The sequence below is a fragment of the Protopterus annectens genome, chromosome 3.part1, assembly GCF_019279795.1.
Source record: "Protopterus annectens isolate FY-2018-M chromosome 3.part1, PAN1.0, whole genome shotgun sequence".
NCBI classification, from domain to species: domain Eukaryota; kingdom Metazoa; phylum Chordata; order Ceratodontiformes; family Protopteridae; genus Protopterus; species Protopterus annectens.
The window spans coordinates 1,866,680,054-1,866,694,296 of NC_056732.1; the positions used below are offsets into that span (position 1 = coordinate 1,866,680,054).

The 14,243-nt window shown below is 39.2% G+C and overlaps 1 protein-coding gene across 1 annotated transcript in view; it reads left to right on the forward strand.

Annotated features, from left to right (window-relative positions):
• The first annotated feature begins 707 nt into the window (after positions 1–707).
• Positions 708–14,243, forward strand: part of LOC122797939 (zinc finger protein 883-like) — a 182,428-nt gene continuing 168,892 nt past the window's right edge. Inside the window, exon 1 of the mRNA XM_044066458.1 lies at positions 708–800. Coding sequence (XP_043922393.1) covers positions 789–800 — 12 coding nt within the window. The 5' untranslated portion in view covers positions 708–788. The remainder of the gene's footprint in view (positions 801–14,243) is intronic.

Sequence of the window (14,243 nt, forward strand, 5' to 3'; positions counted from 1 at the left end):
ACCCCATGTGAGAGTCAAACCCTACACCTTGCGTTTGCAAAGTAAGCACCTTTATCATTATGCTAGCTTCCCACCCCAATCGTGATGAGTGAAGTGACTAAATAAAGGCATACATTTTAAGTAGTCTTTGAATCCTTCAAAAGATGCAACCTAATACAAAACCTGTTATTCTATAACTTTTCTAAGTTTATAAGAGCACTATCTAAAATCGGTCATTTTAGAATTGGCTTTGTCCATAATTCTTGCTCTAAGGAGTTGTATAGACAAATAAACACACAATATGTGTACACAAATAATGTACAGAGCGCCAGTAAGCTAGTGAACAGATTTTTTTTTCTATATGAACCTAAGAAAAATAGGGAGGTGTTTGTATGGAGTGCTTATTCCTTGGTCATGAAAACTGTTGAAACTGTTGTGTTGTGTTGTGTTACCTTCCTGGCAGTGTGGCAAGGACTGATGTGTGGAAAGAAAGTACTGCTAATGTAGTGCAGGGTCTATAGGAAATACTGTACAAAATGTAGCAGTATGTGGTGAAAGGTAGATATACCAGCCTATCTCATTAAATATTTATACAAACCCCTCCCCCGTACACTTTCTTCACATGCTTTACTTTATGAATATTAATAAGGTTAACAGCACACTGTAGGGACATATTTCATAGGCACACAGGAAGTGAGTAAGTTACAGTTGTTCAAGGAGTAATTATTTTTTGTGTGTGTAGAAACAGACTTGAGTCCTTATTCCTTACAAGCAGATCTTGTTTGACTTCCTGAACAGGGCAGTTCATTATGAAGTTGGAGGTAAGAACTGAGCTGATGAGAGAACATGTTTTATTTTTCTGTTGGATTTTATTCCGATCGGAGGAATTGGGTTTTGTTTCTTAATGGTGTAGTTTGTAGTTTGTGTTACTATGGTGAGACTGAGGGTAGGAACAGCAAAGAATGACCTGCAGGTAAAGATTCCTGTTTTACAGGGAACTGGAGAGGGAATTAAAGATTCCTGTTTTACAGGGAACTGGAGAGGGAACTAATTTTTTTGAGACAAACATCCTTTGTACTTCTGATCCTGAACTGTAAAGGGCTGTATGCTATTTTGCTTCTGATCTTAGCAGTTTGTATTGATGAAGGCAAAACCTGCAAAGGGGGGATTAGAGCACAGATATTACTTTAGTGTAAGCTTTTTTGTGAATAATTAGCTATTTAGTTTAATGCAGCAGTGTAAAGTAACACAAAAAAATAAATAAAAAATAGAACTGTGCTTCCCTTGTAATAAGAAGTTGGGTTATTGTACTTCAGAATTAAACTCGTGTAATTTACTTATTTATGAATAACCACCTTTGTTTGCAGTCCGTGCAGTAAAGTACCAATAACCATGAAGAACTGCACGATGTCCAGGTCAAGAGTGTGTTACAACTTTTTATTAGAAAAACAACAACAAGTTCAACTATTTACTAGAAAAACAAGTTGTTTTTCTAGTAAATAGTTGGGACAGACTCTTGACCTGGACAGCGTGTGATTCTTCATGGTTACTTATTTATGAACTTATGCTTTTGTAGTGCCATGTGGTACGACTACATTCTGGAACTCACCACATTTCAAATTTTTGGGGCTCTGCAAATTCAAGAAGTTCTGTCATCTTTGTATTATGCCCCAGATTTTTGGTCAGCTGTTTCTGTCTGATCCAGGAACCCTACAGCTGTAGATGTGTCTTACCCTGAGACAGTAGTACCATTTATTTTAAATGTGTTTTCTGGGGTTTATAGATTGTTTTTCTACCTTTTAAATTTCTGGCTTCCTCCTTTGCATAGACTGTGATACAGTGTATGTTGAAGAGGGAATAATATATAAAGTCAGTGGCCCTAACATGTGAAAGGAGAACTTCTTTTATGACATTAAGTAATCAGCTCAGATATTATATGACCATCTTGTGTAACTGTTTAGTTCATTTCAAGCTGTTGAAAGGTAACCTTATGTGACGTGGGACAGAAGCTTCAGAGGTTACCTGGCTACACATGGTGCTGTTACTGTGCATAGTAGATGGTTAGATACTGTTGTTACAGCATGTGGGGCTTGTACATTCTATAATAAAGCATCAATAAGAGTCTAAATGAAAATAAATAAACTGCCAAGAGTGAAGAGAAGCAGATACTTTTACTTGTCAGAAAGGAACATGCAGGAAGATTCTGTCAGGTATAACTGTTTGTGCAATTATACAACGACCCCCCATTAATATTCCAAAACGTGCACGCTGATTGGTCAGCATGCACGTTGTAAATCAGACTTATACTAATGGAAAAAGGTCCGGTTGCCCGGACTTTTTCCATTAGTATAAGTCTTTTTTTTTTTTGTACAGCAACGGAGAAAGCAAGATCTCCATTGCTTTTTAGAAACTGTGTCGCTATGTTAAAGGAGTTTAACATAGCAAGACAGCTTTAAAAAAAGTAACGGAGATCTTTCACTATGTTAAACTCCTTTAACATAGTGAGACACTTTGTAAAAAGCAACGGAGATCTTGCTTTCTCCGTTGCTTCCACCCACAGCCCTGATGTACTGCGTAAGCATACGCGTGCACAGTACATCAGAACTGCCACAGAATACCAGACAGCTGTGGAAGGGCAGCACTGAGGCATTATACAATGCCATTATTTAAGAAAAGTAAGTATTTTTTTTCTTAAATAATGTCATTGTATAATGGCAATAACCCACTTCTGGGTGTGGGTAATGCTGGATTTACCCACGGTTGTCTTTGTTTGGCCAATCGGGCTTCGCCCTTGTGACCAAACCACACCAACCATGGGTAAATCCAGCATTACCCACACCCAGGTGTGGATTATTGCTTAAATATTTTCCACTTGTGTTATAGTTATTATATAAGACAGAGTACATTGTTTATTCTGTGATTAAGCTCCATACAGGACAGACACTCACTCACTGTCCCACAACACTTATATCTTTGGCAGTTTGGAGGAACACCATTTCACCTATAGCATGTCTTTGGGATGTGGGAGGAAACTAGAACCCTTGTCCCGACAAAAGCCTATACAGGCACAGAGAGGATGTGCCAGACAGCACAGAGAAGGCACGCCAGGCAAGAAATGAACTGGACAGCCACGTTTATCAGTATTTCACTGGTGAGTGTATTATATCGGCCAATTTCAACACCTTTTCTTACTGTAGAACTCCTAAATAAATAAAATAATTAAGTAATTGATACATATACATAAATAAATTCCTGCCATTTGTCATTGGCCAGGGCATTATTTTAGAAATCGTGAGCAGTGAAACAAACTAAACAGAATTATGGGTAGATAATTAAAGCAGAAACCTCAGGCGCTAATACACATGGTATAATGCAGAGTATAAATGGAGGATTTACTTAATGGACTTGTAGGCAGATGATTAAAGCAGAAACCTAAGTCAGTGACACTCGTGATGTAATTGGGAGTATGAATGGAGGGTTTACTGAATGGAATTATGGGTAAGTGATTAAAACAGAAACCTAGGGTGCTGACACATATGGTATAATGGGGAGTACTATATATACTTGGGGCAGTCGCATGCACACTTACACACTCACTCTGTGAAGGGAATATTTGTAGGCATTATTATAAGTATCCCTAAACAATTTACCCAAAACAATGGAGTATGGCTAAAGTGGTTATAATACAAACCTGAGACAGCAACACACAGGCTGAAACTGTGTGTTGGTATGGTGTTACTGTAGAAACCAGAAACACTGGCACACTGACTAAACAGAAGTATGAATGTGTAGTTACTATAAAATCAGGGGCTGTAACATACATAGGGTATTACTGTTTAACCCTGGGGCAGGAACACTGGTGCACAGCAAGAACACAAGAAGGGGAATGTTTTAAAAACTGGGGGTCAGTGACCACCAAAAGTTTAAGGGAGTTTACATACAGTTTGGTGTACAAATACGGAGATGCACGATGCACATGTATTTTATTATTTTAGTTTTTGTTCAGTTGACTGGATTAGTCCAGTGGGGCAAAACCCAATTGCATTAAAGTCATACAGATAAATCCTTCAACCAACCATTACTCGCTCACAAAGTACTACATCATCCATGCAACACCCCTGGCCTGCAGCAATTACTTCAACCCTAAACCACTACTAGATCCCTGAGATCAAGTACCCAACACCTCCTTAAGGTAACAAACTTCAACAATGAGGCAGGTAGATCCGTTTATAGCCATCTCTAAAATCTGGAACTCCCTTCCAGCCCACATAACAAGTAACAACTTCACAACCCAATTTAAAAAAACTACTTAAACCACACTTCCTGAATCATAGATTATGTACCTGTACCACCCCTAGATAGTAACTCATTTTTCTCTGTTTTCATCAACTAGAGTAACAGCACATCTACTATTTTTTTTTTATTGCCTGCATGGGTAAATGGAAACTCTCACAACTGAAAAGTAAACCAAGTGGACGTAGAATTTCTCTCAGGTGTAAAAATGTCTTGTGTAAGTTATCTATTCTGCCTTCTTGCTATACTTGCTGTTGTATACCTCTATAAGGTGTATAAGTAAATGTATCCTCTGAATGTTGGAGAATATACCTTTTGTTAAACTCACTATCGTATATGTTTTATACTTCTATAAGAAGTATAAAAAAAGTATCCTTTGAATGTTGGTTAATGTACCTTTTGTTAAACTCGCTATCTCATGTTAATAGTTTAACTGCTCTGGAGCTTTTCTTCCCGGGCCTCCACTGAAAATGGACATATATCCAGTTGGACTCTCCCGGTTAACAAATGTAAAATAAAATAATTAAATAAATTTATTCCATATAAGTGTATTAAAGACACTTGAAACATAACTTACAATTACAGATTTCAGTCCCTTTACAGATGGTACAGCACAGTAACACAGGTGTAGGGAATTGTGGTATCCACAGAATAATACACATTGTAGAAGATGGAAAGGTAAAACCACAATGTGTTGGAAATCTGTATGGGATATATTCATGTATATAGTGTAATGTTTTATATGTATATACATAAATATGGATGGCAGCACAGGATCAGCTGTGCAGCTACAGCAACACCTGTTTGGTTAACACCATTTGATCAATGCTCACAGATGGCAGACAGGTTTGTGAGACTGACAGTTCACAGATGGATCATTTTCCCTTGCCCTGAGGATTGTCCAATCTCTGATTTAGTGTATATAATTAGCAGGTGGTGTTGGGGGAGTGCAGGGGGCTTGCCCCCCTGCAAAAACACTTCTTCTTTATTTGCTCTGCTCAGGGATAATCCTTGGAGGATGTGTAGAATGTGTCAGTATTTGTAGTTTCATTGTGTTAACACTGGGAATCTGTGCATTGGTGTAGGTGTACAGCCGATCTAGTGTCCTAAACACACACACACACACACACACACACACACACACACACACACACACACACACACACACACACACACACACACACACTGGTGAGTTTTGCTAAATGCCAGAACTTGGGGGCTGACTTGAAATGACTAAAAATACTGACTTATTGATTTATAAAAGGAGTAAAGAAAGGATTAGAGTGAGAATATGAAAGTGAGTATTAAGCTGGAGGAAGTGAGTATGTGGTAAATAAGAAAACTTTGTTCTTATATAAAGCTGTTGTAGTAGTCATTAAAATTTAAGATACGAAAGAAGACGTGTAAACTAATATCAATTAGAAACTTTGCTGTACTTATAAATTATATAAAAGTGTTTAAAAATTACAAGACATCTGTAAATTATATAATTATTAAAAAATAGCAAAGTTTATATGTTATCCCCAGATAAAGGTACCTAACAAAAATGATTTACCCAAGATAAAAATATGTGACACAAATGATTTAACCGGCCACACAGGTAAAAAACGCACTCTCCAAACCTAAGAATACAGCATCCATGGGACCAGACAACATTCCAGGCTGTGTACTACATGAACTACAAAATGAACTGGCACCTCACCTAAGTGTCATGTTTAATCATGCTCCCACCGCCGGCTTCGTGCCCACTGAGTGGCACACAGCTACAGTTATCCCACTCCACATGGAGGGATCCACCTTGGATCTTGGGAACTACTGCCCCATCAGTCTGACAAGCCTGATCTGCAAGGGCATGGAACGCATTATCATGGAACTTATAAACAAAGACATTGGCAATCTTCAAACACTGGACCCCACCCAGTTCAGGTTTGTGAAGGGCCGAGCTTGTCTCCTGAACATGAGTGACTTCTTCAAATCAGTCTCCAGAGCTGTGGACGAGGGTAAGGCGGTCCATACAGCCTATCTGGACCACACCAAGGCCTTTGACTCCATCCCCCACTCTGGAATCATAGATAAATTTACTAAGCTGGGCATTAATCCCTATGTTACTCGATGGGTTGCCAACTGGCTTACTGGCAGAACCCACACTGTAAAAGTAGCCGACTCCAAATCCAGCACCAGACAACTGACAAGTGGAGTACCTCAGTGTTTAGTCCTGGGACCATTCTTGTTTGGCATCTACTTCTCTGAAGTACAGGCTAACACTAAGGGACTCTGGCTACCAAAGTTTGCAAATGACTGGAAATTGGGAGCCATTATTGAATCCCCAAATGATGTGGATACTCTACAAAAGGGCCTTACACAAACAGATGCCTGGTGCCAGAGCCATGGGCTTAAGCACAATGCCAAGAAATGTATAGTTATCCCCTTTGGGGAAAAAACATGTATCCATGAATTACCACATAGGTGGCAGTACACTAAACACCGAAAGTGTGATGAGAGTCTTAGGGACACAGGTGGACAGTGATCTCACCTTCAATAACAACATAGCCACAACAGTCAGGAAATCCTTCTTTGTGACACACCTCATCACTAAGGGCTTTTCATCCAGAAAAACGGAGGTCATTGACCCACTGTACTCATCCCTCATTAGACCCATTACAGAATACAACGCCCAGTTTGGTATGTACCTCTCAAGACTTCTGCAACAACTGGAAAGGCCGCAGAAATACCTCACTAAAAGAATCACAGGCCTAAAGCAGATGCCCTATGCTGACCATCTAAAAAAAACTCCAGCGATACTCTGTCACATTTTTTTCTACTCAGAGGCGATCTCTGCTTAACATACAAGGCCATGTCAATCCCAGAGCTGTTGGACATGCCACACATAAAGAAATCCCAATCCCTCAGAGCCACACACTCCAGGGATCTACACCTTGTCATCACAATGAACAAAACATGCTGGAGGGATAGGTTCCTGACCCAGAGACTCCCCAGACTCTGGAATAGACTCCCCATACATGTCAAACAGAGCGCCTCTTTGACCCTCTTCAAAAGGAACCTTGACGATTGGATGGGAGATAGGAAATTCACCCCGGGGATCATGTCAGTCGCCCTGTTAGATAGGGGTCTAGGGAAGTAAATATTGTGGGAAGAAATAGCCAGGGAATTGTTATGGCTAGGGTTGTATAGGCCCTAGGGCCTATAGCCTAGTGCCAACCTGTGAACCTATAACCAATGCAAGAAGTCCGAGTGTTTAAGGCCAATTGATTTTTAAATAATTTAAAAAATTCAGAACCTCATTAGTACTAGGATGCTTACCGCCATTCAACCTAACTTGTAACTCAGTCCAAATCTCTACATCACGCAATGAGTAACATGTGACCAGTTACTTGAAAATCTTTTAAAATGATGGCAAAAGATGGAGTATCTGTACAAGACATTCAGATTATTCTTAACATGATGGTGTATAAGTACTTGCATACTCTATTTCTGTGCCTTCTTGTGATCTTCCCAGCACAGACGGTAGAACATGAGTTCACATATCGAAAAAATACCACATTTTGAGAATCATAGTTGTGGTGCTGACCTGTGTCAAAACTTCAGTTTAAAGAAATGCTTTTATTATAAGAATTGAATTTGTTACCAAAAATTTTACAATTTAGAACCTCTCAACAAAATTTGTCTATGAACCATTTTCAGAAAAATATCTGCAGGGAAGTCAACATCTTCACTTTATTGGAAAATCTATACATAGAAATTTCTACACATCGTCTTTCTAATACGTCATAAAAGTTTACTAATATATAAAACAGTAAAATGAAATGCTGCCGGTGTAATGAAGCTCTTGATGCTCAGTGGTTGCACATGGTAATAGAATGCAAGTTGTTGACTTCCTTTTGGAATAATTTTTAGAAACTTCTCTCAGGCTTTGTGATCAGAAAATTGCATTATTACGGACTCTTTAATATTATTTAATGCCCCAATTCCAGCAATTGTACTCCATTTCTCAAATATCTCTTCTTTGGGCATTACTCTCCATTGCAAGAAAAATTATAACTAAAAACTTGAAATGTAAAACTAAATTAGTATTTGGTGAATTTGTGTGCATAGCCAAGTGTCTCTGTAAAAATGATTTGTCAAGTATAAAAATGAGAATTTTAAACAGAACTCATCAGTACATCTCCTGGCAAAAACTCAATGATTTACTGGAAAAGTTCTAATGATTTGAATAATATAAATATTCTTATTATGGTCTTTTAGTTATTGTTTTATCTCACTGTGCACTGTTTTAAATGTTGTTGGATTTGTAAAAATCAAATAATTTTTATTAAAAAAAATTGTTTAATAATTTACTTGCTTTTATATATTTTGGAAGTATTGTATCGGCCATCTTATTACTTCTGTTAGGTATTTTATTATTAACTGACCCTTTTCCAAAATGTATTTTATGTTTGTACTTCTTTTGTTACAAAGTAAAAGAAAAGAATCCACCATGTGTGTTATTGTGAGTGAACATTTCTAGTTCATTCATGACTCATAGGGAGATGGCAAATGAGAGAAGTGACTTTCATTCAGTATTTTAAACTGGAAGGAAATTATGTTTATTTGTCAGAGAAGTTTGTCATTAGCACAGACAAAAGTGCTTAACTTTCGTTACTTTGTGTTACAAATTGGTTTTAACTTGTATTCGTATTTATTAAAACAACTTTTTCTTCATTCGCCTGTCCAGATTCGATTTACTTGGATTTCCAGTTAATAATTTGGGCATATCCCGTCAGGTGTCGCTGTGAGTGATTAACTGCTGGGAGACATTCCCTACTTAAGTAAATTACTATTCATAGAATGGAAGGAGGAGTGTCCTTAGAGGCATGTTAGTTGCACAGATTCACTCCTTCAGAACATTAATTTTACTTTTCATTGGGTTTGTTGTGTAACTGTTATGTGACTGTAGAGCACAGGCTTATTTATTTATTTATTGCACATTACAGTTTAATTTTTGCTCCTAAAATGGCTGCTGTCTCTGATGAATCACAATGGCTTGGTCCCTGATGTCAGTGAATTCTGAAAGCAGTGGCAGTTACAAACAGTTCTGTGTTTGATGTATTAATAGAGCTGTGTATGGTGATATGAAACACCCGGTGAAGTGAGTAGGATGATGGGAAGTTCCTACAATAGTGTTGTATACAGTGATAGGAAACACTGGTGAAGTATTGCTGGATGGTGGGAAATTCTTACCTTTCCTACGACAGAGCTATGTATAGTGATAGGAGGCACTGAAATGTATTTATTTATTTTATTTATTTATTGGCATTTGTTTACTGGGATAGTCCACTTTTTAGTGGAGGCCTGGGCACAAAAACTCTAGAAACAAGTAATAATAAAACAATTAAAATGTATACAGACAAATTAACCTCAAGAATATGAAGGTGCAAACAGTAGTGAATTCATACGTAGATATTTATGTACGAAGGGAGTGTGAAATAAACAGAGAGAAAAGAAACTGTAGTTATAACAGGGTTATTGACTTCAGAGGTGACGTGGTAGGATGGTAGGAATTTCCTATAGTAGAAATGTGTGTAGTGGTAGAAAACACTGGTGGAGTTGTTAGATGTTGGAAAATTCTTACCTTCCCCACCACGGAACTATGTACAGTGATAGGACGCACCGAAATGTGGTAGGATGGTGGGGAGTTTCTGCAGTAGAACTTTGTATAGTGATAGGAAACACTGGTGGAGTGTAGTTGGATGGTAGGAAGTTGCTATAGTAAATACCTGGTGAAATTTAGCATCATGGTGGATTGTTCTGATAACAGAACTATGTACAGCAATTGTGAACAGTGGTGGGATGTTACTGTAATAGAACTATGTACAGTAATTGTGAACACTGGTGAGGTGGTGTAGGATGCACCTGTAATAGAACTATGTACAGTAATTGTGAACACTGGTGAGGTGGTGTAGGATTGTGGGATATTCCTGTAATAGCTCTATGTACAGTAATTGTGAACATTGGTGAGGTGTTATAGGATTGTGGGACATTCCTACACTAGAGACACACATGGTGATACAAAACACTGGTGAAGTACAGTCAGAAATTCCTATAACAAAGCTATGTACAATGGCAGGAAACACTGGGGAAATGTAATAGGATAGTGATAAGTTGCTACGGTAAATCTACATACAGTAATAGGAAACACTGGTGGGGTGTATTAAGATCACAGGATGTTCCTACATAAAAATGGTATGCAGTGACAGGAAGTACTTGAAACGTGTATTAGCATGGTGAGAAACATTTATAGTAGAGCTGTATACAGTGATAGGAAACTTTTTTTGGAGTGTACTAAGATGACAGGGTATCACTACAGTAAACTGGTATGCAGTGATAGAAAGTATTAGAGAATTGTATTAGCACAGTGAGAAATGTTTCTAGTAGAGCTGTATACAGTGATAGGAAAGAATGGTGGAGTGCAGTAGGATTGTGCAGGAAGAAGTACATTAATAAATTGCATTAAGGGTTTATAACCTGCCCTACCTGACGACCTCGACTCCCTACTTTGTATAGTACCTGCTGTCTCTTCCTAACATCAAGGAATAGAGACTAACTTCTCTCTGAACTCATCCCCTCAAGGAAGCCTGAAACCTGGCAAGCTGCCTGTCCTGCATTGTGACTTGCATAAGGGTTTATAACCTGCCCTACCTGATGACCTCGACTCCTTACTTTGTATAGTACCTGCTGTCTCTTCTTAACATCAAGGAATAGAGGCTAACTTCTCCCTGAACTCATCCCCTCAAGGAAGCCTGAAAATATGTTTGTTGCTGAATTTAAAAGATATTTTGTCTAAACTAATTAGGTATAAAACCTACCCCCCTGCCAGGATAGCCAGCAGCCATACTCCTCTGTACTTCTCTTCCTCCATCCCTTCCTCTTGTAACCTCTGCACTTGACTTCACTTTTCCCCACGCCTACTCCTAGATCCACTTTTTCCCTCCAGGAGCTACTGTAGCAGTATATTATTTTGCCCTCTAGATGGCACACTTTTCTTTCCCATCTATCCTACAGCCTCAAATTTGAATCTCTTAGGTTACTAGCTTCTACCTTACTAGTTACATTTCAGTCCCATTTTGCCCGTCCAGTTTCACTATAATTATCTTAACTTCCCAACCTACTCAGACTATCATTACCTCTATTACCTTTTGTACCTACCCCCACCAAACTTACCTCTAGCAGTCAGCATTCCACTGATTGTTTTTCCTCAGGTTTTTCTCCTCAGGTTTTCCTCCTTCACTTGGCTCTACCCACTCCATTCGCCCTGAGGGCTCACTCTGCCCCCCTACCCTACCCCCAAATTCCACCCACCCCACTCCATCTGACCTTATACCTCACTAACCACACCTACTCACCCAATTATCCTATCCCATCCAACAACTCATTAAGGCACTCCTTTTGCTAAGCCACTCCTCCTACTTCATCCCAAATTTCTCCTTTTCACTCTTCGCCCTCAACATCTTCATCACTATGCCTATTTCACCTATTTCACCCTATCTCAAACCCCTTTTTCTTTTCTCAATTCTTCCTTTCCTTTTCCTTCCCTATGTACTAACTGCCTATGAACATCTAAGTTACTCTAGCTTCCACCAGTCCACAAAACAAACATCCCTTCCAGCTCTATCACCTACCCTTAAACATATCAACATAACATCTACAACCAGCTATTTCCTCACAGAGTCACCCACATTACCTATAAACACCAGCAAGTCAAGAGAAGCCATAACATACTGAATCCTTCACTAATCCACAAATATAGACTACACCTACACCTTATACTAGATGGTGACATACATCCCAATCTCGGCCCTACCAGTATTAGTCCTGCTCACCCAGGTACACCTTCTGCCTCTCCCCTTCACTCTCCTACAAGACCTCATAACTCCCTGTTCATAGCTCACTTAAATATACGAAGTGTGAATAATAAAGTTGCTCACCTTCATGCCCTACTGGATGTTCATGACTTCGACATTCTTTGCTTGACCGAAACATGGTTAAAACCATCAACCCAAGACCAAGAAATTACCCCTCCAGGATATAGTATTCTAAGAGTGGATTGCCTTAACAAGAAGGGCGGGGGCATAGCCTTAATATACAAAGCAGGGCTCCAACTCACACTACTAGACGCTCACCCACCATCCAATACCAATTCTGAAATTCTTATCACTAAGCTACAACTAAATACTTGCAAGTCTATCTACATCTTATGCTCATATCTTCCTCCAGGTAATAACATCAACTTCCTAGAAAATATCCTTAGCTGGCTGTCCACTAACTATCCACAAGAAACCATAGTGCTAGGCAACTTTAATATAGACTGGAAGACCTATAATTCTGATTACCCAACTAACCACATTAATCTACATGGCTTCTCCCAAACTATCACCTCACCTACCCGTACCCATAAACCCACCAATAAAGAAACCACCCTAGATTGGATCCTTATAAATACTCAGTCCATAACCAATAATGTAGGCATCCTGCCAAATGACATTAGTGATCACTCTCTAACTTATATAATTCGGCAAAAGAGTAATACACCCTGCCCTATAACTTTCAGAACTACTCACTCAAATAAACATTTCAACCCTGAACACTTCCTAAATGAACTGAGTGCATGTAACTGGTCACCACTAAAGCACTTCCAGTTTGAGGAAGCTGTGGCATACTTCAATTCCAAATATCCTGAAACCCTAGACTACCACACCCCTTCTTGTACTCTCAGGAACAGTACCAAAACAGTGCCATGGCTTACTAAGGAAACTAAGAAAAAAATTTGCTAAGAAACAAATTCTGGGCCACGTGGCATATCACTAAAGACCCAATGGATCACTTACAATTTAAACAACTAAGAAACTCTACTAAAGCATCAGTACTATCAGACAAAAAACAATTATTCTTCCATCTTCAACTAACCAACCATCAAAGTCCACAGAAATTCTGGTCTGGTATCAATAGACTCCTGCATCCAGGCAACTCAAAAACATTAAGCCCATCTGGAATTACCCTTGACACTCCCAAACAAATTGCTGACTCCTTCAACAACTTCTTTACTGAAGCTATCCAGTCACTTGCTAACTCTCTACCTCATTCATCCTCTAATCTTCCCTCCTCCTCATACACCTCACTACCCACCTTCAAACTCCTCCCTGTCCCCATATCCCTTATCTATACCCTGCTTCAAAAACTCAAACCCTCTACCCCCTCAGCTGACCTCTTACCTTCGAAATATCTTCAAATAGCAGCTAAAGTTATTGTTTACCCTATCTCTATCCTAATAAATAGAAGCATTAATGAAGGTATGATCCCAGCCATCTGGAAAGTCGCTCATATCATCTCACTACATAAAGGAGGCAACTACACAGAACTTTCCAACTTCCGCCCAATTGCCCTACTCTCTCCTATTGCTAAAATAATGGAAAAATGCATCCACCGTCAACTATTAGACCACCTTCTCCAAAATAGCCTATTAGCCAGCTCTCTGCACGGCTTTCGACCTTTCCATAGCACCACTACTGCCCTCCTTTCCTTCTGTGACCACATTAACAAAAATCGCAACAATAACACCCTGTCCTCTGCTATCTTTATTGATCTTTCAAAAGCATTCATAGGTTCATAGGTTCATACTAGGCTATCTGCCCTAGGGCATTTATAAGCCTAGCCAGAATGTGTTTGGCTTTCGCCACCCATTTCAAATGTATTTTGCTATGCCCTTTTTCGAGGTTAGTATACTGTGCCTCTGTCTAACAGTGACACAGAAGTGATACCCGGGGTAAACCTACGATCTCCCATCCACTCATCAAGATTCCTCGAAGAGAGTCAATGAGGGACTCTGCCTAACCTGGACTGGGATTTTATTCCAGAGTGACGGGAGCCTCTGGGTTATGAATCTGTCCCTCCAGCATGTCCTATTTATTTCAGTGCTG